The sequence below is a fragment of the Oncorhynchus kisutch genome, unplaced genomic scaffold, assembly GCF_002021735.2.
Source record: "Oncorhynchus kisutch isolate 150728-3 unplaced genomic scaffold, Okis_V2 scaffold3733, whole genome shotgun sequence".
In the NCBI taxonomy this organism is placed as follows: Eukaryota; Metazoa; Chordata; class Actinopteri; order Salmoniformes; family Salmonidae; genus Oncorhynchus; species Oncorhynchus kisutch.
Genome location: NW_022265678.1, coordinates 353,300 through 378,997, shown reverse-complemented (window position 1 = coordinate 378,997; position 25,698 = coordinate 353,300). Strand labels below are relative to the sequence as shown.

Sequence of the window (25,698 nt, the reverse complement as noted above, 5' to 3'; positions counted from 1 at the left end):
GATTTAACTTGACACAATTATATCACCTAAACATGTAAATAATGAGGATATTATCATCAGTAGTTCAGCAGAAAACATTTATTTAAGTCACTCTTCAGCAAACGCAAAACACAGACAACATGATGAAAAGAAAAGGTGAGCACTTCATTCAGTAGAAGGTGCATATATTGACGTCATTAAACAGGTTTAAAAATCGGATTTTAAGAAGAGAAATTGGCGGAGGGATTTTAGACATAATTATCACTTTGTGGCTGTGGTAACTAGTGCTAACTCTGTTATCTTGTGTCGTCCAGTCGGCCCATAGAGAATGATCCAGGCCTTTCAATGACCCCCCCCCCCCCCAAAAAATGCAGTTTTAGAATGGGTAGCACTCATTGAGGGCTTCCACCATTTTAAAGTAGTCAACTAGGGTGGGGGATTCCTATGGGTTGTAGCCTCAATGGCGCAGGCCATTCTGAAACAGCCTTTTGGACAGAGCTGTAGTAAATCTAGATATATAGTCCATTGAGGGCTTCCACCATTTTAAAGTAGTCAACTAGGGTGGAGATTCCTATGGGTTGTAGCCTCAATGGCGCAGGCCATTCTGAAACAGCCTTTTGGACAGAGCTGTAGTAGATCTAGATATATAGTCCATTGAGGGCTCCACCATTTTAAAGTAGTCAACTAGGGTGGGGGATTCCTATGGGTTGTAGCCTCAATGGCGCAGGCCATTCTGAAACAGCCTTTTGGCCAGAGATGTACTAGATCTAGATATATAGTCCATTGAGCGCTTCCACCATTTTAAAGTAGTCAACTACTTTACTGAAACAGCCTTTTGGCCAGAGATGTACTAGATCTAGATACATAGTCCGCAGCAGGAGAAAAACAAGTCTCCGTCACTAAAGGCTGCGTTTAACACAGGTAACCTGATTCTGCCCCCAAATGATCAGAATTGGGTGTCTGTAAAACGCAGCCCTAGTCTTCTTTTTCATTTCTTCCTTCCCTCATCTACTTCCCCTAAGGCACAGTCCATCATCATCATGTCACCAGAGTCTCTGTGCTACTCAGTCAGAGCCCCCCATCAACTCATCCGCACCATAGTACTCATACACAATATATAAATTATCTCTGTTTAGTCAGTCAGCCCCCACAGGTGTATGTGAAGGAGATGCACGACTGCCTGAACAACAATCTCCCGTCCACGTCTCAGTGGAGCGGTAATATGGCACAACTGATCTATAGACGTCAGGGTGGTGTCTCTTATATCTAATACATGTCTTCTTCCTCTCTGATATATACACCAGGTTAGAGTATATATATATATATATCTATATCAGCAGAATGTCTGGTTCAGAGACGGCGCAGTACAACATAAAGCCCATCTCATCGACCTCTTCCTCCGTCACTCCGTTCAACATATTAACACTGGGCTTGAAGTAGCTAGGTAACACCCCCTGCTCCAGATAGCCTATCAGCTCCCACACACACTGCTGGAACCGCCCACTCAGACAACCCTCCGACCAATCCACATCCGTGTCGCTGAGGTGGAGGATGAGGTTGGCCAGCGGTGCGGCGGTGAGGGGTCGCAGGGCGGGACAGTGTCGACAGACGGCTTTGAGGGTTTTGAGGAGGGCGCGTCGGACCCCCTGGTCAGCGGAGTCAAGCTGGGTCAGGCGCTGGGTCTCCCAGGGGTAGAGGGAGAGGTGCCAGGCACTATCCCAGGGCTGGGTTAACTCTACCTGGGCAGTCAGGACCACGTCTGCCTCCCTCAGCACCGGCACTACGGAGATGAAGAGAGTATCACCTCGCTCTGGTCTGGACACACAGAGAGACATATCAGTCATGTATTAACCCTGACCTTTAACCCCTAACACAGTGACATATCAGTCATGTATTAACCCTGACTTTTAACCCCTAACTAACAGTGACATATCAGTTATATATTAACCCTGACCCTAACTAACAGTGACATATCAGTTATATATTAACCCTGACCTTTAACCCCTAACACAGTGACATATCAGTCATGTATTAACCCTGACTTTTAACCCCTAACTAACAGTGACATATCAGTTATATATTAACCCTGACCCTAACTAACAGTGACATATCAGTTATATATTAACCCTGACCTTTAACCCCTAACTAACACAGTGACATATCAGTTATATATTAACCCTGACCTTTAACCCCTAACTAACACAGTGACATATCAGTTATATATTAACCCTGACCTTTAACCCCTAACTAACACAGTGACATATCAGTTATATATTAACCCTGACCTTTAACCCCTAACTAACACAGTGACATATCAGTTATATATTAACCCTGACCTTTAACCCCTAACTAACACAGTGACATATCAGTCATATATTAACCCTGACCTTTAACCCCTAACTAACACAGTGATACGTCAGTTATATATTAACCCTGACCTTTAACCCCTAACTAACACAGTGACATATCAGTTATATATTAACCCTGACCTTTAACCCCTAACTAACACAGTGACATATCAGTTATATATTAACCCTGACTTTTAACCCCTGACCCTAACTAACACAGTGACATATCAGTCATATATTAACCCTGACCTTTAACCCCTGACTAACACAGTGATACGTCAGTTATATATTAACCCTGACTTTTAACCCCTAACTAACACAGTGACATATCAGTTATATATTAACCCTGACCTTTAACCCCTGACTAACAGTGACATATCAGTTATATATTAACCCTGACCTTTAACCCCTAACTAACACAGTGACATATCAGTCATATATTAACCCTGATCTTTAACCCCTGACTAACAGTGACATATCAGTTATATATTAACCCTGACCTTTAACCCCTAACTAACACAGTGACATATTAGTTATATATTAACCCTGACCTTTAACCCCTAACTAACACAGTGACATATCAGTTATATATTAACCTTGACCTTTAACCCCTAACTAACACAGTGACATATCAGTCATGTATTAACCCTGTCTGGTGAGGGATCATGGAGATGAACAGGGGGTTACCATGCTCAGGACTGGAGAGAGACAGAGATACACATTAACCCTGACCTTTAACCCTCAGGTCTGGAGAGAGACAGAGATACACATTAACCCTGACCTTTAACCCTCAGGTCTGGAGAGAGACAGAGATACACATTAACCCTGACCTTTAACCCTCAGGTCTGGAGAGAGACAGAGATACACATTAACCCTGACCTTTAACCCTCAGGTCTGGAGAGAGACAGAGATACACATTAACCCTGACCTTTAACCCTCAGGTCTGGAGAGAGACAGAGATACACATTAACCCTGACCTTTAACCCTCAGGTCTGGAGAGAGACAGAGATACACATTAACCCTGACCTTTAACCCTCAGGTCTGGAGAGAGACAGAGATACACATTAACCCTGACCTTTAACCCTCAGGTCTGGAGAGAGACAGAGATACACATTAACCCTGACCTTTAACCCTCAGGTCTGGAGAGAGACAGAGATACACATTAACCCTGACCTTTAACCCTATGGTAAAGTGGTTCTCACATCGAACAACATGTTCAGTCCCCTCCTTGTCTGAAGGACAAGTGGATAAACAGGTTCATGTGAAGCCCTGTATGTTTTTCTTCATAAGTCTCATGGAATGTAGATCTACATTGAACACATTGGCTGCTACTGTAGGCTGAATAATGCAACAGCTATTTCCGTGTTAAAATATTATGGGATGCATGTTTTTTTCATGGTAGGCTACTCTAGTAGGCCTAGATTATGATCAAATAACCACAGTAGCCTACTTGTCCACTTAAAACTGTAACTGAAAGCAGGTACAGCCTCAGTGTTCACAGTAAAACTGTAACTTAGTGGGTACAGCCTCAGTGTTCACAGTAAAACTGTAACTTAGTGGGTACAGCCTCAGTGTTCACAGTAAAACTGTAACTTAGTGGGTACAGCCTCAGTGTTCACAGTAAAACTGTAACTTAGTGGGTACAGCCTCAGTGTTCACAGTAAAACTGTAACTTAGTGGGTACAGCCTCAGTGTTCACAGTAAAACTGTAACTTAGTGGGTACAGCCTCAGTGTTCACAGTAAAACTGTAACTTAGTGGGTACAGCCTCAGTGTTCACAGTAAAACTGTAACTTAGTGGGTACAGCCTCAGTGTTCACAGTAAAACTGTAACTTAGTGGGTACAGCCTCAGTGTTCACAGTAAAACTGTAACTTAGTGGGTACAGCCTCAGTGTTCACAGTAAAACTGTAACTTAGTGGATACAGCCTCAGTGTTCACAGTAAAACTGTACAGCCTCAGTGTTCACAGTAAAACTGTAACTTAGTGGGTACAGCCTCAGTGTTCACAGTAAAACTGTAACTTAGTGGGTACAGCCTCAGTGTTCACAGTAAAACTGTAACTGAAAGCAGGTACAGCCTCAGTGTTCACAGTAAAACTGTAACTTAGTGGGTACAGCCTCAGTGTTCACAGTAAAACTGTAACTTAGTGGGTACAGCCTCAGTGTTCACAGTAAAACTGTAACTTAGTGGGTACAGCCTCAGTGTTCACAGTAAAACTGTAACTGAAAGCAGGTACAGCCTCAGTGTTCACAGTAAAACTGTAACTGAAAGCAGGTACAGCCTCAGTGTTCACAGTAAAACTGTAACTTAGTGGGTACAGCCTCAGTGTTCACAGTAAAACTGTAACTTAGTGGGTACAGCCTCAGTGTTCACAGTAAAACTGTAACTTAGTGGGTACAGCCTCAGTGTTCACAGTAAAACTGTAACTTAGTGGGTACAGCCTCAGTGTTCACAGTAAAACTGTAACTGAAAGCAGGTACAGCCTCAGTGTTCACAGTAAAACTGTAACTTAGTGGGTACAGCCTCAGTGTTCACAGTAAAACTGTAACTTAGTGGGTACAGCCTCAGTGTTCACAGTAAAACTGTAACTTAGTGGGTACAGCCTCAGTGTTCACAGTAAAACTGCTACTGACTGCTGATAACTTGTTTACTGAGGAAACATGTGACTATGAGATATGTGGCCTGTCCCACCTAGATATCTCTGACTGACTGTTAGTCTCTCTGGATAAGATCGTCTGCTGACTAAAATATATATCTGTGTGCGTGTGTGTGTGTGTGTGTGTGAGATACCGTATCTCTAGTTTCAGTTCATCTCCCCCGAGGACAGGCCTGACCAGACAGTCCAGAGTGGAGGAGAGAGACGGCCAGTTCATGGTTTCCATCACAGCCTTACTGAGCATGCTCACCAGCGCCCGGCAGGACAGATACCCTCCTACTAGGAACCTAGGAGAGGAAAGGAGAGACAGAGGAGAGGAGAAGAGACAGACAATTAATAGCTGGGCCAGAAATCTAGAGATCCCTCAAAATTTAAATCTGGACCTCCAAGCCAGTTCCACTGCTTTTTTCCCCCATCGTTCCCAGGGACACGAGGTCTAGACAGTATGGATAATGATCAGGCAGAACAGATTTAAATCCCCCTAGACAGTATGGATAATGATCAGGGAGAACAGATTTAAATACCCCTAGACAGTATGGATAATGATCAGGCAGAACAGGTTTAAATACCCCTAGACAGTATGGATAATGATCAGGCAGAACAGGTTTAAATACCCCTAGACAGTATGGATAATGATCAGGGAGAACAGAACAGATTTAAATACCCCTAGACAGTATGGATAATGATCAGGGAGAACAGAACAGATTTAAATACCCCTAGACAGTATGGATAATGATCAGGCAGAACAGGTTTAAATACCCCTAGACAGTATGGGTAATGATCAGGTAGAACAGATTTAAATACCCCTAGACAGTATGGATAATGATCAGGCAGAACAGGTTTAAATACCCCTAGACAGTATGGATAATGATCAGGCAGAACAGGTTTAAATACCCCTAGACAGTATGGATAATGATCAGGCAGAACAGGTTTAAATACCCCTAGACAGTATGGATAATGATCAGGCAGAACAGATTTAAATACCCCTAGACAGTATGGATAATGATCAGGCAGAACAGGTTTAAATACCCCTAGACAGTATGGATAATGATCAGGTAGAACAGAACAGATTTAAATACCCCTAGACAGTATGGATAATGATCAGGCAGGACAGATTTAAATACCCCTAGACAGTATGGATAATGATCAGGCAGAACAGATTTAAATACCCCTAGACAGTATGGATAATGATCAGGCAGAACAGGTTTAAATACCCCTAGACAGTATGGATAATGATCAGGCAGAACAGGTTTAAATACCCCTAGACAGTATGGATAATGATCAGGGAGAACAGATTTAAATACCCCTAGACAGTATGGATAATGATCAGGCAGAACAGGTTTAAATACCCCTAGACAGTATGGATAATGATCAGGTAGAACAGAACAGATTTAAATACCCCTAGACAGTATGGATAATGATCAGGCAGAACAGGTTTAAATACCCCTAGACAGTATGGATAATGATCAGGCAGAACAGATTTAAATACCCCTAGACAGTATGGATAATGATCAGGCAGAACAGATTTAAATACCCCTAGACAGTATGGATAATGATCAGGCAGAACAGAACAGATTTAAATACCCCTAGACAGTATGGATAATGATCAGGCAGAACAGGTTTAAATACCCCTAGACAGTATGGATAATGATCAGGCAGAACAGGTTTAAATACCCCTAGACAGTATGGATAATGATCAGGCAGAACAGGTTTAAATACCCCTAGACAGTATGGATAATGATCAGGTAGAACAGAACAGATTTAAATACCCCTAGACAGTATGGATAATGATCAGGCAGAACAGGTTTAAATACCCCTAGACAGTATGGGTAATGATCAGGCAGAACAGATTTAAATACCCCTAGACAGTATGGATAATGATCAGGGAGAACAGAACAGATTTAAATACCCCTAGACAGTATGGATAATGATCAGGCAGAACAGGTTTAAATACCCCTAGACAGTATGGATAATGATCAGGCAGAACAGATTTAAATACCCCTAGACAGTATGGATAATGATCAGGCAGAACAGATTTAAATACCCCTAGACAGTATGGATAATGATCAGGCAGAACAGGTTTAAATACCCCTAGACAGTATGGATAATGATCAGGCAGAACAGATTTAAATACCCCTAGACAGTATGGATAATGATCAGGGAGAACAGAACAGATTTAAATACCCCTAGACAGTATGGATAATGATCAGGCAGAACAGGTTTAAATACCCCTAGACAGTATGGATAATGATCAGGCAGAACAGATTTAAATACCCCTAGACAGTATGGATAATGATCAGGCAGAACAGATTTAAATACCCCTAGACAGTATGGATAATGATCAGGTAGAACAGATTTAAATATCCCTAGACAGTATGGATAATGATCAGGTAGAACAGGTTTAAATACCCCTAGACAGTATGGATAATGATCAGGCAGAACAGATTTAAATACCCCTAGACAGTATGGATAATGATCAGGCAGAACAGGTTTAAATACCCCTAGACAGTATGGATAATGATCAGGTAGAACAGAACAGGTTTAAATACCCCTAGACAGTATGGATAATGATCAGGCAGAACAGGTTTAAATACCCCTAGACAGTATGGGTAATGATCAGGTAGAACAGGTTTAAATACCCCTAGACAGTATGGATAATGATCAGGCAGAACAGAACAGGTTTAAATACCCCTAGACAGTATGGATAATGATCAGGCAGAACAGGTTTAAATACCCCTAGACAGTATGGATAATGATCAGGCAGAACAGATTTAAATACCCCTAGACAGTATGGATAATGACCAGGCAGAACAGATTTAAATACCCCTGGTCTAGACAGTATGGATAATGACCAGGCAGGACAGGTTTAAATACCCCTAGACAGTGTGGATAATGACCAGGCAGAACAGGTTTAAATACCCCTAGACAGTATGGATAATGATCAGGTAGAACAGAACAGATTTAAATACCCCTAGACAGTGTGGATAATGACCAGGCAGAACAGGTTTAAATACCCCTAGACAGTATGGATAATGATCAGGCAGGACAGATTTAAATACCCCTAGACAGTATGGATAATGATCAGGCAGAACAGATTTAAATACCCCTAGACAGTATGGATAATGATCAGGGAGAACAGAACAGGTTTAAATACCCCTAGACAGTATGGATAATGATCAGGCAGGACAGATTTAAATACCCCTAGACAGTATGGATAATGATCAGGCAGGACAGATTTAAATACCCCTAGACAGTATGGATAATGATCAGGCAGAACAGGTTTAAATACCCCTAGACAGTATGGATAATGATCAGGCAGAACAGGTTTAAATACCCCTAGACAGTATGGATAATGATCAGGCAGAACAGGTTTAAATACCCCTAGACAGTATGGATAATGATCAGGCAGAACAGGTTTAAATACCCCTAGACAGTATGGATAATGATCAGGGAGAACAGATTTAAATACCCCTAGACAGTATGGATAATGATCAGGTAGAACAGAACAGATTTAAATACCCCTAGACAGTATGGATAATGATCAGGCAGGACAGATTTAAATACCCCTAGACAGTATGGATAATGATCAGGCAGAACAGGTTTAAATACCCCTAGACAGTATGGATAATGACCAGGCAGACATATTTAAATCCCCCTAGACAGTATGTAAAGGGTGTACCGGTCCCAGTAGCTGCGTCCTCTAGGGAAGTACTCCAGGTTGACCCGCCGGACCATCCAGTGTAGAGGGTGTGTTAGGAGAGTCTCCTCCCCAGGGATCAGTCTCCACAGACTGGGTTCTAGCTGGAGGGGAACCAGCAGGCACGCATGGTCCGCTCTCACCACCTAGACAGACACATGACCAGCTTCATCACCACCAGAACAACTAGCTTCATCACCACCTAGACAGACACAACATGACTAGCTTTATCACCACCTAGACAGACAACAGGACTAGCTTCATCACCACCTAGACAGACACAACATGACTAGCTTTATCACCACCTAGACAGACAACATGACCAGCTTCATCACCACCAGAACAACTAGCTTCATCACCACCTAGACAGACACATGACCAGCTTCATCACCACCATGACAACTAGCTTCATCACCACCTAGACAGACACATGACCAGCTTCATCACCACCATGACAACTAGCTTCATCACCACCTAGACAGACAACATGACTAGCTTCATCACCACCTAGACAGACAACATGACTAGCTTTATCACCACCTAGACAGACACATGACCAGCTTCATCACCACCAGAACAACTAGCTTCAACACCACCTAGACAGACACATGACCAGCTTCATCACCACCTAGACAGACAACATGACCAGTTCATCACCACCAGAACTACTAGCTTCATCACCACCTAGACAGACAACATGACCAGCTTCATCACCACCTAGACAGACAACAGGACTAGCTTTATCACCACCTAGACAGACACAATATGACCAGCTTCAACACCACCTAGACAGACACATGACCAGCTTCATCACCACCTAGACAGACAACATGACCAGCTTCATCACCACCTAGACAGACACAACCAGCTTCATCACCACCTAGACAGACACAACACGACCAGCTTCATCACCACCTAGACAGACACAACACGACCAGCTTCATCACCACCTAGACAGACAATATGACCAGCTTCATCACCACCTAGACAGACAATATGACCAGCTTCATCACCACCTAGACAGACAATATGACCAGCTTCATCACCACCAGAACTACTAGCTTCATCACCACCTAGACAGACACAACATGACTAGCTTTATCACCACCTAGACAGACAACATGACCAGCTTCATCACCACCAGAACAACTAGCTTCATGACCACCTAGACAGACACAACACGACCAGCTTCATCACCACCAGAACAACTAGCTTCATGACCACCTAGACAGCTTCATCACCACCATGACAGACAACATGACCAGCTTCATCACCACCAGAACAACTAGCTTCATGACCACCTAGACAGACACAACACGACCAGCTTCATCACCACCAGAACAACTAGCTTCATGACCACCTAGACAGACACAACATGATTAGCTTTATCACCACCATGACAGACAACATGACTAGCTTCATCACCACCTAGACAGACACAACACGACCAGCTTCATCACCACCTAGACAGACAACACGACCAGCTTCATCACCACCTAGACAGACACAACACGAGCAGCTTCATCACCACCTAGACAGACAACACGACCAGCTTCATCACCACCAGAACAACTAGCTTCATGACCACCTAGACAGACACAACATGATTAGCTTCATCACCACCATGACAGACAACATGACCAGCTTCATCACCACCTAGACAGACACAACACGACCAGCTTCATCACCACCTAGACAGACAATATGACCAGCTTCATCACCACCTAGACAGACAATACGACAAGCTTTATCACCACCATGACAGACAATATGACCAGCTTCATCACCACCTAGACAGACAATATGACCAGCTTCATCACCACCTAGACAGACAATATGACCAGCTTCATCACCACCTAGACAGACAATATGACCAGCTTCATCACCACCTAGACAGACAATATGACCAGCTTCATCACCACCTAGACAGACAATATGAACAGCTTCATCACCACCTAGACAGACAATATGACCAGCTTCATCACCACCTAGACAGACAATATGACCAGGTTCATCACCACCTAGACAGACAATATGACCAGCTTCATCACCACCAACAAGAGGCTGAGTGGCGTTTCAAAATATTACATTACTCCTGTAATAATAGTAGTAGTAATGTAGTAATATTGATACTGTAGATCTCCTGTAATATTGATACTGTAGATCTCCTGTGATATTGATACTGTAGATCTCCTGTAATATTGATACTGTAGATCTCCTGTAATATTGATACTGTAGATCTCCTGTAATATTGATACTGTAGATCTCCTGTAATATTGATACTGTAGATCTCCTGTAATATCGATATTGTAGATCTCCTGTAATATTGATACTGTAGATCTCCTGTAATGTCAATACTGTAGATCTCCTGTAATATTGATACTGTAGATATCATGTAATATTGATACTGTAGATCTCCTGTAATATTGATACTGTAGATCTCTTGTAATATTGATACTGTAGATCTCCTGTAATATTGATACTGTAGATCTCCTGTAATATTGACACTGTAGATCTCCTGTAATATTGACACTGTAGATCTCCTGTAATATTGATACTGTAGATCTCCTGTAATAGATACTGTAGATCTCCTGTAATATTGATACAGTAGATCTCCTGTAATATCGATACTGTAGATCTCCTGTAATACTGATACTGTAGATCTCCTGTAATATTGATATTGTGATATACTGTAGATCTCCTGTAATGTCAATACTGTAGATCTCCTGTAATATTGATACTGTAGATCTCCTGTAATATTGATACTGTAGATCTCCTGTAATATTGATACTGTAGATCTCCTGTAATATTGATACTGCAGATCTCCTGTAATATTGATACTGTAGATCTCCTGTAATATTGATACTGTAGATCTCCTGTAATATTGATACTGTAGATCTCCTGTAATATTGATACTGTAGATCTCCTGTAATATTGATACTGTAGATCTCCTGTAATATTGATACTGCAGATCTCCTGTAATATTGATACTGTAGATCTCCTGTAATATTGATACTGTAGATCTCCTGTAATATTGATACTGTAGATCTCCTGTAATATTGATACTGTAGATCTCCTGTAATATTGATACTGTAGATCTCCTGTAATATTGATACTGCAGATCTCCTGTAATATTGATACTGTAGATCTCCTGTGATATTGATACTGTAGATCTCCTGTGATATTGATACTGTAGATCTCCTGTAATATTGATACTGTAGATCTCCTGTAATATTGATACTGTAGATCTCCTGTAATATTGATACTGTAGATCTCCTGTAATATTGATACTGTAGATCTCCTGTAATATCGATATTGTAGATCTCCTGTAATATTGATACTGTAGATCTCCTGTAATGTCAATACTGTAGATCTCCTGTAATATTGATACTGTAGATATCATGTAATATTGATACTGTAGATCTCCTGTAATATTGATACTGTAGATCTCTTGTAATATTGATACTGTAGATCTCCTGTAATATTGATACTGTAGATCTCCTGTAATATTGACACTGTAGATCTCCTGTAATATTGACACTGTAGATCTCCTGTAATATTGATACTGTAGATCTCCTGTAATAGATACTGTAGATCTCCTGTAATATTGATACAGTAGATCTCCTGTAATATCGATACTGTAGATCTCCTGTAATACTGATACTGTAGATCTCCTGTAATATTGATATTGTGATATACTGTAGATCTCCTGTAATGTCAATACTGTAGATCTCCTGTAATATTGATACTGTAGATCTCCTGTAATATTGATACTGTAGATCTCCTGTAATATTGATACTGTAGATCTCCTGTAATATTGATACTGTAGATCTCCTGTAATATTGATACTGCAGATCTCCTGTAATATTGATACTGTAGATCTCCTGTAATATTGATACTGTAGATCTCCTGTAATATTGATACTGTAGATCTCCTGTAATATTGATACTGTAGATCTCCTGTAATATTGATACTGTAGATCTCCTGTAATATTGATACTGCAGATCTCCTGTAATATTGATACTGTAGATCTCCTGTAATATTGATACTGTAGATATCCTGTGATATTGATACTGTAGATCTCCTGTGATATTGATATTGCACATTTCGTTGTGAATTCACTGAATCGTTCAACCCAGATGTCGGCCATTTAGAAAGACACTCTTATTCAGAAAGACTTACTTAGTCCATTCAACATGAACAATTATTGTGTGTGTGTGTGTGTGTGATTCTGTGCGTGTGATTCGGTGCGTGTGATTCGGTGCGTGTGATTCAGTGCGTGTGATTCGGTGCGTGTGATTCGGTGCGTGTGATTCGGTGCGTGTGATTCGGTGCGTGTGATTCGGTGCGTGTGATTCGGTACGTGTGATTCAGTGCGTGTGATTCAGTGCGTGTGATTCAGTGCGTGTGATTCAGTGCGTGTGATTCAGTGCGTGTGATTCAGTGCCTGGTACCTGTAGGTCGTCGAGTAGGGACCCTCCCAGTGACATCTCTCCCAGAGGCATGTCAGGGTTTGTGCTGTGCAGGAATCCTTGTACCTCTATACAGATATCTAGAGCTAGACTCTCAGCTCTGTGGACGACCTCTGGGACTAAAGCTGCTCTGGTTGAATAATACTGCTGGAGACGGTCCTACAGAGAGAGAGAGAGAGAGAGAGAGAGAGAGAGAGGTTAGAGGTCAGATATCTAGAGCTAGACTCTCAGCTCTGTGGATGACCTCTGGGACTAAAGCTGCTGTGGTTGAATAATACTGCTGGAGACGGTCCTACAGAGAGAGAGAGAGAGAGAGAGAGAGAGAGAGAGAGAGGTTAGAGGTCAGATATCTAGAGCTAGACTCTCAGCTCTGTGGATGACCTCTGGGACTAAAGCTGCTGTGGTTGAATAATACTGCTGGAGACGGTCCTACAGAGAGAGAGAGAGAGAGAGAGAGAGAGGTTAGAGGTCAGATATCTAGAGCTAGACTCTCAGCTCTGTGGACGACCTCTGGTCAACAGGGCTGCTGAATCAAGCGCACCAGCCGCCAACAGGGCTGCTGAATCATGTGCACCTGCCGCCAACAGACTAATTAAATAATAGGAGCCTAGGGCCTCATGTTTTCTCCAGAAATGTTTGGTGATCCACTAGGAATGCCTTGAAGATGGCCCAGTGGATGAAATGTTTGGTGATCCACTAGGAATGCCTTGTAGATGGGCCAGTGGATTAAATGTTTGGTGATCTACTAGGAATGGACCAGTGGATGAAAACCGACAGGAGAGATGTTCCTACCAGACTACAGACCAACATCTGGATAGATACTTAACATACCACATCATAACATACCAGCTAACCACATAACATACAACATAACATACCAGCAAACCACATCATAACATACCAGCTAACCACATCATAACATACCAGCTAACCACATCATAACATACCAGCTAACCACATCATAACATACCAGCTAACGACATCATAACATACAGCATAACATACCAGCTAACCACATCATAACATACAGCATAACATACCAGCTAACCACATCATAACATACCAGCTAACCACATCATAACATACCAGCTAACCACATCATAACATACAGCATAACATACCAGCTAACCACATCATAACATACCAGCTAACCACAGCATAACATACCAGCTAACCACATCATAACATACCAGCTAACCACATCATAACATACAGCATAACATACCAGCTAACCACATCATAACATACAGCATAACATACCAGCTAACCACATCATAACATACAGCATAACATACCAGCTAACCACATCATAACATACCAGCTAACCACATCATAACATACCAGCTAACCACATCATAACATACAGCATAACATACCAACTAACCACATCATAACATACCAGCTAACCACATCATAACATACAGCATAACATACCAGCTAACCACATCATAACATACCAGCTAACCACATCATAACATACCAGCTAACCACATCATAACATACAGCATAACATACCAGCTAACCACATCATAACATACCAGCTAACCACATCATAACATACAACATAACATACCAACTAACCACATCATAACATACCAGCTAACCACATCATAACATACCAGCTAACCACATCATAACCTACCAGCTATCCACATCATAACATACCAGCTAACCACATCATAACATACCAGCTAACCACATCATAACATACCAGCTAACCACATCATAACATACCAGCTAAACACATCATAACCTACCAGCTAACCACATCAAAACATACAGCATAACATACCAGCTAACCACATCATAACATACCAGCTAACCACATCATAACATACAGCATAACCTACCAGCTAACCACATCAAAACATACAGCATAACATACCAGCTAACCACATCATAACATACCAGCTAACCACATCATAACATACCAGCTAACCACATCATAACATACCAGCTAACCACATCATAACATACAGCATAACATACCAGCTAACCACATCATAACATACCAGCTAACCACATCATAACATACCAGCTAACCACATCATAACATACAGCATAACATACCAGCTAACCACATCATAACATACCAGCTAACCACAGCATAACATACCAGCTAACCACATCATAACATACCAGCTAACCACATCATAACATACAGCATAACATACCAGCTAACCACATCATAACATACAGCATAACATACCAGCTAACCACATCATAACATACAGCATAACATACCAGCTAACCACATCATAACATACCAGCTAACCACATCATAACATACCAGCTAACCACATCATAACATACAGCATAACATACCAACTAACCACATCATAACATACCAGCTAACCACATCATAACATACAGCATAACATACCAGCTAACCACATCATAACATACCAGCTAACCACATCATAACATACCAGCTAACCACATCATAACATACAGCATAACATACCAGCTAACCACATCATAACATACCAGCTAACCACATCATAACATACAACATAACATACCAGCTAACCACATCATAACATACCAGCTAACCACATCATAACATACCAGCTAACCACATCATAACATACCAGCTAACCACATCATAACATACAGCATAACATACCAGCTAACCACATCATAACATACCAGCTAACCACATCATAACATACAACATAACATACCAACTAACCACATCATAACATACCAACTAACCACATCATAACATACCAGCTAACCACATCATAACATACCAGCTAACCACATCATAACCTACCAGCTATCCACATCATAACATACCAGCTAACCACATCATAACATACCAGCTAACCACATCATAACATACCAGCTAACCACATCATAACATACAGCATAACATATCAACTAACCACATCATAACATACCAGCTAACCACATCATAACATACCAGCTAACCACATCATAACATACCAGCTAAACACATCATAACATACAGCATAACCTACCAGCTAACCACATCAAAACATACAGCATAACATACCAGCTAACCACATCATAACATACCAGCTAACCACATCATAACATACAGCATAACCTACCAGCTAACCACATCAAAACATACAGCATAACATACCAGCTAACCACATCATAACATACCAGCTAACCACATCATAACCTACCAGCTAACCACATCATAACCTACCAGCTAACCACATCATAACATACCAGCTAACCACATCATAACATACCAGCTAACCACATCATAACATACAGCATAACATACCAGCTAACCACATCATAACATACCAGCTAACCACATCATAACATACAGCATAACATACCAGCTAACCACATCATAACATACCAGCTAACCACATCATAACATACCAGCTAACCACATCATAACATACAGCATAACATACCAGCTAACCACATCATAACATACAGCATAACATACCTGCTAACCACATCATAACATACCAGCTAACCACATCATAACATACAGCATAACATACCAGCTAACCACATCATAACATACCAGCTAACCACATCATAACATACCAGCTAACCACATCATAACATACCAGCTAACCACATCCTAACATACCAGCTAACCACATCCTAACATACTAGCTAACCACATCTTAACATACCAGCTAACCACATCATAACATACCAGCTAACCACATCATAACATACCAGCTAACCACATCTTAACATACCAGCTAACCACATCATAACATACCAGCTAACCACATCATAACATACCAGCTAACCACATCATAACATACCAGCTAACCACATCATAACATACCAGCTAACCACATCTTAACATACACGGCATTCGGAAAGAATTCAGACCCCTTGACTTTTTCCACATTTTGTTACGTTACAGCCTTACTCTAAAATGAATTCAATTGTTTTCCCTCATCAATCTACACACAATACCCCATAACGACAAAGAAAAACAGTTCAGGAATTCTTACTAATATATTCAAAATAAAAAACAGAAATACCTTATATACCTTAACATCTTTTATTTAATAACTTTTAGAATAAGGCTGTAATGTAACATGTGGAAAAATGGTTTTCGTAGGGTTGTCCCTAGCAGGAATCGAACCCACGATCCTTGACGTTGCAAGTACCACGCTCTACCAATTGGGCCACACAATCAGATCACACACAGTCATGTTGATGCAATGCAGTCAGCCAGGAACACCAACGTAAACTCCTGGCTAGAGGTCAAGGGTCATACCTGCAGGGTGAGAGACAGCTGTAGGCTCTTGGGTCTCTGGGGCTCTGCTGCGTTGACAGGCTTCTCATTCAGACTAGACTTCTGCTGCTGGGGCTGGCACAGGTCAGCTAGAAAGAGAGGAGAGAGAGGATGGGGTGAGAAAGAAGAGAGGAGAGAGAGGGTGGGGTGAGAAAGAGAGAGAGGAGAGAGAGGGTGGGGTGAGAAAGAGAGAGGGTGGGGTGAGAAAGAGAGAGAGGAGAGAGAGGGTGGGGTGAGAAAGAGAGAGAGGAGAGAGAGGGTGGGGTGAGAAAGAAGAGAGGAGAGAGAGGGTGGGGTGAGAGAGAGAGGAGAGAGAGGGTGGGGTGAGAAAGAGAGGAGAGAGGGTGGGGTGAGAAAGAAGAGAGAGGAGACAGAGGATGGGGTGAGAAAGAAGAGAGGAGAGGATGGGGTGAGAAAGAAGAGAGAGGAGACAGAGGGTGGGGTGAGAAAGAAGAGGGAGGAGAGAGAGGGTGGGGTGAGAAAGAAGAGAGAGGGTGGGGTGAGAAAGAAGAGAGAGGAGAGAGAGGGTGGGGTGAGAGAGGAGAGAGAAGGTGGGGTGAGAAAGAAGAGAGAGGAGAGAGAAGGTGGGGTGAGAAAGAGAGAGAGGAGAGAGAGGGTGGGGTGAGAAAGAGAGAGAGGAGAGAGAGGGTGGGGTGAGAAAGAGAGGAGAGAGAGGGTGGGGTAAGAAAGAGAGAGGAGAGAGAGGATGGGGTGAGAAATAAGAGAGAGGAGAGAGAGGGTGGGGTGAGAAATAAGAGAGAGGAGAGAGAGGATGGGGTGGGGTGAGAAAGAGGAGAGAGGAGAGAGAGAGTGGGGTGAGAAAGAGAGAGGAGAGAGAGGGTGGGGTGAGAAAGAGAGGAGAGAGTGAAAGGAGGAAGAGATAGGAAAGAGAATGGCGGAGTGGTGTGGTGTGATAATCAGTGTCCTGTACCTTTCTGGATCATTAGTGGTGTAGTGTGGTAATCAGTGTCCTGTACCTTTCTGGATCAGTAGTGGTGTAGTGTGGTAATCAGTGTCCTGTACCTTTCTGGATCAGTAGTGGTGTGGTGATCAGTGTCCTGTACCTTTCTGGATCATTAGTGGTGTGGTAATCAGTGTCCTGTACCTTTCTGGATCAGTAGTAGTGTAGTGTGGTGATCAGTGTCCTGTACCTTTCTGGATCAGTAGTGGTGTGGTGATCAGTGTCCTGTACCTTTCTGGATCATTTGTGGTGTGGTAATCAGTGTCCTGTACCTTTCTGGATCATTAGTGGTGTAGTGTGGTAATCAGTGTCCTGTACCTTTCTGGATCAGTAGTGGTGTGGTGATCAGTGTCCTGTACCTTTCTGGATCATTAGTGGTGTGGTAATCAGTGTCCTGTACCTTTCTGGATCATTAGTGGTGTGGTAATCAGTGTCCTGTACCTTTCTGGATCAGTAGTAGTGTAGTGTGGTGATCAGTGTCCTGTACCTTTCAGGATCATTAGTGGTGTAGTGTGGTGATCAGTGTCCTGTACCTTTCTGTGGTTTGGTTGCCTTGGCGACATGTTTCATGACCACACTCTCCAGCCCCTTCCTTATGGACTTGGGGGAGGCGGAGACTAAGCCAAGCTCCTCCCAGCTCTCTGACATCTTCTGTTCCACCTTCTCGTCCTCCGCTGCTCGGCCCGCGCGTTCTATCAACTACAGACACACACACATTATAAACCTGCACGTTGTATCAACTACAGACACATTATAAACCTGCACGTTGTATCAACTACAGACACATTATAAACCTGCACGTTCTATCAACTACAGACACATTATAAACCTGCACGTTCTATCAACTACAGACACATTATAAACCTGCACGTTGTATCAACTACAGACACATTATAAACCTGCACGTTCTATCAACTACAGACACATTATAAACCTGCACTTTGTATCAACTACAGACACATTATAAACCTGCACGTTGTATCAACTACAGACACATTATAAACCTGCACGTTCTATCAACTACAGACACATTATAAACCTGCACGTTCTATCAACTACAGACACAACGTGCAGGTTTATAATGTGTCTGTAGTTGATACAACGTGCAGGTTTATAATGTATCAACTACAGACACATTATAAACCTGCACGTTGTATCAACTACAGACACATTATAAACCTGCACGTTGTATCAACTACAGACACATTATAAACCTGAACTTCCATCGTTCAGACACACACATATGCGCTCTCTCACACACACACACAGGCCCTGTTTGAGCGCATAAAATCTGTGATGCATTGTGGGTAAATTGCGACTGACTTAACTTCTTGGATATAGGGGGCGCTCTTTTAATTTATGGATAAAAAAACTTTTGTCACGAAAAGATGCTCGACTATGCATATAATTGGCAGCTTTGGAAAGAAAACACTCTGACGTTTCCAAAACTGCAAAGATATTATCTGTGAGTGCCACAGAACTCATGCTACAGGCGAAACCAAGATGAAACTTCAACCAGGAAATGGGCAGAATTTTCAAAGCTCTGTTTTCTATTGTCTCCTTATATGGCTGTGAATGCACCGGGAATGAGCCTGCCCTTCCTATCGTTTCTCCAAGGTGTCTGCAGCATTGTGACGTATTTGTAGGCATATCATTGGAAGATTGGCCATAAGAGACTACATTTTCCAGGGGTCCGCCCGGTGTCCTTTGTCCGGTGCGTAATCTACAAGCTGCACGCAGTCATCCAGTGATTTAGAGGAGAGAGAAGGCTTTCAACGAACGATATATCATGAAGAGATATGTGAAAAACACCTTGAGGATTGATTCTAAACAACGTTTACCATGTTTCAGTCGATATTATGGAGTTAATTTGGAAAAAGGTTCGGCATTTGAAGACTGAATTTTCGTTTTTTTTGGTAGCCAAACGTGACGCACCAAACGGAGCAATTTCTCCTAAACAAATCATCTTTCAGGAAAAACGGAGCATTTGCTATCTAACTGATAGTCTCCTCATTGAAAACATCTGAAGTTCTTCAAAGGTAATGATTTTATTTGAATGATTTTCTGGTTTTTGTGAAAATGTTGTCTGCTGATGCTAACGCTAAATGCTAAGCTAGCCGCGCTAGCTGTTACACAAATGCTTGAGAAGCATATTTTGAAAATCTGAGATGACAGTGTTGTTAACAAAAGGCTAAGCTTGAGAGCTAGCATATTAATTTCATTTCCTTTGCGATTTTCATGAATAGTTAACGTTGCGTTATGGTAATGAGCTTGATTGAGGCTGTATTCACGATCCCGGATCCGGGATGGCTCGAAGCAAGAAGTTAAATACCTACAAAACGGTAATGAGTAATTATGATGCTAGTTGATCTTTTCAGTCAGATGAAAGTCACACTCTCTCTCTCTCTCTCACCCTCTTGACAGCCAACGTAGCGATGCCCAGCACCGCGGCCCCTCCCACTCCCAGGACCAATCGGGCATTAGCCAGCAGGAAGTTTATCACCACGGCGATGCCCTCCTCGCCCCGGCTCCTCCCCCACCGGAAGTCCATCACTTCCTGTCCCGCAGAGTCACCTGATAGAAACAAGAAACAGAGAGAGATGACTTTCTGTTTCTGTCGAGGGATATATATGTATAGGCAGGGGCGTAACTTTCACTGGGGACATGCCCCCCCACCACCCCACTTTCTGAAATGCCATTTTTGTCCCCCTCCAGTTTTATCATTGGAATGTGATACAAAACGAGGCTTTAGGACCATGCAGACGCCTCTGAGCAGTCGGGTTTGGAGTGTTTATCATTGGAATGTGATACAAAACGAGGCTTTAGGACCATGCAGACGCCTCTGAGCAGTAGGGTTTGGAGTGTTTATCATTGGAATGTGATACAAAACGAGGCTTTAGGACCATGCAGACGCCTCTGAGCAGTCGGGTTTGGAGTGTTTATCATTGGAATGTGATACAAAACGAGGCTTTAGGACCATGCAGACGCCTCTGAGCAGTCGGGTTTGGAGTGTTTATCATTGGAATGTGATACAAAACGAGGCTTTAGGACCATGCAGACGCCTCTGAGCAGTCGGGTTTGGAGTGTTTATCATTGGAATGTGATACAAAACGAGGCTTTAGGACCATGCAGACGCCTCTGAGCAGTCGGGTTTGGAGTGTTTATCATTGGAATGTGATAGAAAACGAGGCTTTAGGACCATGCGGACGCCTCTGAGCAGTCGGGTTTGGAGTGTTTATCATTGGAATGTGATAGAAAACGAGGCTTTAGGACCATGCGGACGCCTCTGAGCAGTCGGGTTTGGAGTGTTTATCATTGGAATGTGATACAAAACGAGGCTTTAGGACCATGCAGACGCCTCTGAGCAGTCGGGTTTGGAGTGTTTATCATTGGAATGTGATACAAAACGAGGCTTTAGGACCATGCAGACGCCTCTGAGCAGTCGGGTTTGGAGTGTTTATCATTGGAATGTGATAGAAAACGAGGCTTTAGGACCATGCGGACGCCTCTGAGCAGTCGGGTTTGGAGTGTTTATCATTGGAATGTGATAGAAAACGAGGCTTTAGGACCATGCGGACGCCTCTGAGCAGTCGGGTTTGGAGTGTTTATCATTGGAATGTGATACAAAACGAGGCTTTAGGACCATGCGGACGCCTCTGAGCAGTCGGGTTTGGACTGGAATTTAAAATATACACAGTACCAGTCAAAAGTTTAGACACCCTACTCATTCAAGGGTTTTTCTTTATTTTTACTATTTTCTACATTGTAGAATAATAGTGAAGACATCAAAACTATGAAAAAAACACATGGAATCATGTAGTAAAAAAAATAATGTTTTAAACAAATCAAAATGTATGTTAGATTCTTCAAAGTAGCCACCCTTTGCCTTGATGAGAGCTTTGCACACTCTTGGAATTCTCTCAACCAGCTTAATGGGGAATGCTTTTACAACAGTCTTGAAGGAGTTCCCACATATGCTGAGAATTTGTTGGCTGTTTTTCCTTCATCCTGCGGTCCAACTCATCCCAAACCATCTCAATTGGGTTGAGGTCGGGTGATTGTGGAGGCCAGGTCATCTGATGCAGCACTCCATCACCCTCCTTCTTGGTCAAATAGCCCTTATACAGCCTGGAGGTGTGTTGGGTCATTGTCCTGTTGAAAAACAAATTATAGTCCCACTAAGCACAAACCATGATTTTTGGCTTCATTATTATTCTACAATGTCCAAACTTTTGACTGGTACTGTATACGACTGGTTCAGTCTCCAGAACCTAGACCTTTCAGTCAACACCAGAGATAGGAGGTGACAGGTCTAGGTCCTAGAGACTGAACCAGTCAACACCAGAGATAGGAGGTGACAGGTCTAGGTCCTAGAGACTGAACCAGTCCTGTCAGTCAACACCAGAGATAGGAGGTGACAGGTCTAGGTCCTAGAGACTGAACCAGTCCTATCAGTCAACACCAGAGACAGGTGGTGACAGGTCTAGGTCCTAGAGACTGAACCAGTCCTGTCAGTCAACACCAGAGATAGGAGGTGACAGGTCTAGGTCCTAGAGACTGAACCAATTAACACCAGAGATAGGAGGTGACAGGTCTAGGTCCTAGAGACTGAACCAGTCAACACCAGAGATATGAGGTGACAGGTCTAGGTCCCAGAGACTGAACCAGTCCTATCAGTCAACACCAGAGATAGGAGGTGACAGGTCTAGGTCCTAGAGACTGAACCAGTCAACACCAGAGATAGGAGGTGACAGATCTAGGTCCTAGAGACTGAACCAGTCAACACCAGAGATAGGAGGTGACAGGTCTAGGTCCTAGAGACTGAACCAGACCTATCAGTCAACACCAGAGATAGGAGATGACAGGTCTAGGTCCTAGAGACAGAACCAGTCCTGTCAGTCAACACCAGAGATAGGAGGTGACAGGTCTAGGTCCTAGAGACTGAACCAGTCCTATCAGTCAACACCAGAGATAGGAGGTGACAGGTCTAGGTCCTAGAGACTGAACCAGTCCTATCTCTGGTGTTGACTGACAGGCCTGTGTCACACTTTCCTTTCCCAGCTCTACGTGACCATTTTCTGTTGGTGTCATATTTATCTCCTGCTGCACCTGGCAGACAGAAATAGTCTCAGCAGATCACTCTGACAGAAAGCAGAGTCAGATCATAGGATGTCCCCTTGGCTACCCTGGCACTGGACGGAGCCCAAGACTTCATCCCAAATGGCACCCTATTCTCTATGGGCCCTGGCCAAAAGTAGTGCACTATATAGGGAAAAGGGTGCTAGGGCCCTGGCCAAAAGTAGTGCACTGTATAGGGAAAATGGTGCTATGGGCCCTGGCCAAAAGTAGTGCACTATATAGGGAAAAGGGTGTTATGGGCCCTGGCCAAAAGTAGTGCACTATATAGGGAAAAAGGTGCTATGGGCCCTGGCCAAAAGTAGTGCACTATATAGAGAAAAGGGTGCTAGGGCCCTGGCCAAAAGTAGTGCACTATATAGAGAAAAGGGTGCTAGGGCCCTGGCCAAAAGTAGTGCACTATATAGGGAAATGGGTGTCATTTGGGATTCAGACCAGTCTATTTAAAGACTGAGATGAGCTCCATTTGTGCAGGTCACATTATATTCCAGCTACTGTATATTCCTGGACCTGCTCAGATATAACAACCACCAACCAACTACCAGGGACCAGAAGCTTAAAGTCCAAACTCTCTACATATGTATCTGCCATGGACCATATTGACTTATTCTCCCTGTGTCAGTATGTGCAACCCGAGACACGTTGTCCAATTCCAAATTCCAGGCATCAGCTGAGAAGGGAGCTATTCATTCACCAAATGTTGACCCTTTTCTAGTACAATAACACACATCAACATAACGGGGTCAATATATCTAACTCGCTGTAGCCATATCCATTGACAAGGTTAAGAGGACGTGTGTGATAGCTAGCTAGTATATGTTCAGCCTGAGATAGTAGTTACAAAGCTAATACAGGTGAACCGTCTCTGTTTATCTCCCCTTCGCCCAGTGTATAATTGCAGCTGGTCTGGTTAGGTGGGATGGGCGCCGTACAGTTTGTTTTGAAACTAGCTAGGTTAGCTGGTTAGCAGTAAATCAACTATTCGTAAAAACCCTGTAATGTTAATGTGAAAAGACAGCGGCCCGGATCTCACCGCACATCAACATGGGCGGGACAAAACTGTTGTTTTGCATCCGAACAAGACAAACTAGTTAGCCATGTAGCTAGTTAAGTTAGCCACATTACGTTAGCAGGTTAAGTTAGCCACATTACGTTAGCTAGTTAAGTTAGCCACATTACGTTAGCTAGTTAAGTTAGCCACATTACGTTAGCTAGTTAAGTTAGCCACATTACGTTAGCTAGTTAAGTTAGCCACATTACGTTAGCCGGCTAAGTTAGCCACATTACGTTAGCTGGCTAAGTTAGCCACATTACGTTAGCTGGCTAAGTTAGCCACATTACGTTAGCTGGCTAAGTTAGCCACATTACGTTAGCCAGCTAAGTTAGCCACATTACGTTAGCTAGCTACAGCTGTTGTTATCATTTAGCTTAGCTGTTCGGGGACAACTCACCAATCTACAACTTCTGCTATATTGTATTCAAACTCCAATCCATTTTGTTAAAATAAAAATATAAATTCACCGTTATTTAGCCGACTAGTCGACCATATCTTGTCTTTTGATTATCTGTCACCATGAAAAGAACCCTACGTCATACATAGTTACCGTTACCTAGGGTCGGATCCCCCCGCAGACGTTACATGCATCACGTCATCGAATGGCATATAATGTTCTTAGATTAAAAATGTAAAATATATTAAAACATATTTAATAAATATATATATATATAATGTTCTTAGATTTCAAAATAAATAAATATATATATAATGTTCTTAGATGACACGTAAAATATCTGTCAAGGCGTTGTAAGATCTGGCAGGCGGGACAAAAAAGCTGTTAGAACTGTAAGTGTATGTATGTCCCTTAAGGTCCTTGTGTAGTTGTAATGTGATATTGTACCCCCTAGCCCCGCCCCCAGTCCGCCCCCAGCCCCGCCCCTAGCTCGATTGTCCATTGTTTGTAATCTATGTATGCTTGTGTTCCCTCATGTGCTTTATGTATTGATTTGTTGTTAATAAAAAAATAATTAAAAAATGTAAAAAATCTGGCAGGCGGAAGAAACGCCTGGGCAGAGGAACACGCCCATTACATTGTCCAAAAATTGACAACCAGGCGGACCAATGGCAGGAGACGTTGTGTTCTGACGTTGGCGTTTGGGGTCTTTGCAGCTGAAGAGGTGGGAGTTGTATTTATTTATA

The 25,698-nt window shown here is 42.6% G+C and overlaps 1 protein-coding gene across 5 annotated transcripts; it reads right to left on the bottom strand.

Annotated features, from left to right (window-relative positions):
- Positions 1 to 60: 60 nt before the first annotated feature.
- LOC109886660 (mitochondrial dynamics protein MID51) lies at positions 61 to 25,359 on the bottom strand. 5 transcript variants are annotated; one of them, XM_031820899.1, is made up of 9 exons: positions 24,953 to 25,113; positions 22,245 to 22,517; positions 20,779 to 20,939; positions 18,899 to 19,064; positions 17,387 to 17,493; positions 13,135 to 13,311; positions 8,663 to 8,826; positions 5,118 to 5,270; positions 61 to 1,794 (listed from the first exon to the last, which is right to left on the bottom strand). In XM_031820899.1, the coding sequence occupies exons 3-9, from the start codon at positions 20,914 to 20,916 to the stop codon at positions 1,308 to 1,310; spliced, it is 1,392 nt and encodes a 463-aa protein (XP_031676759.1). In that variant the 5' UTR covers positions 20,917 to 20,939; positions 22,245 to 22,517; positions 24,953 to 25,113; the 3' UTR covers positions 61 to 1,307. The 5 variants fall into 5 exon arrangements, with proteins under 5 accessions (XP_031676759.1, XP_031676762.1, XP_031676758.1 ...); XM_031820902.1 differs by lacking the exon at positions 22,245 to 22,517 and having other exon boundaries at positions 25,112 to 25,359; XM_031820898.1 differs by lacking the exon at positions 22,245 to 22,517 and having other exon boundaries at positions 24,953 to 25,124.
- Between the last annotated feature and the right edge of the window lie 339 nt (positions 25,360 to 25,698).

Bases quoted from the DNA above. Each gene is read 5' to 3' on its own strand.
- LOC109886660 (XM_031820902.1), bottom strand. From the start codon at position 20,916: ATGGACTTCCGGTGGGGGAGGAGCCGGGGCGAGGAGGGCATCGCCGTG. The intron at 17,494-18,898 runs GTACAGGACACT...CTCTCTTTCTAG, and splicing joins GGCAACCAAACCACAGAAAG to CTGACCTGTGCCAGCCCCAG. The intron at 8,827-13,134 runs GTACCAGGCACT...GTGTCTGTCTAG, and splicing joins CCCTACTCGACGACCTACAG to GTGGTGAGAGCGGACCATGC.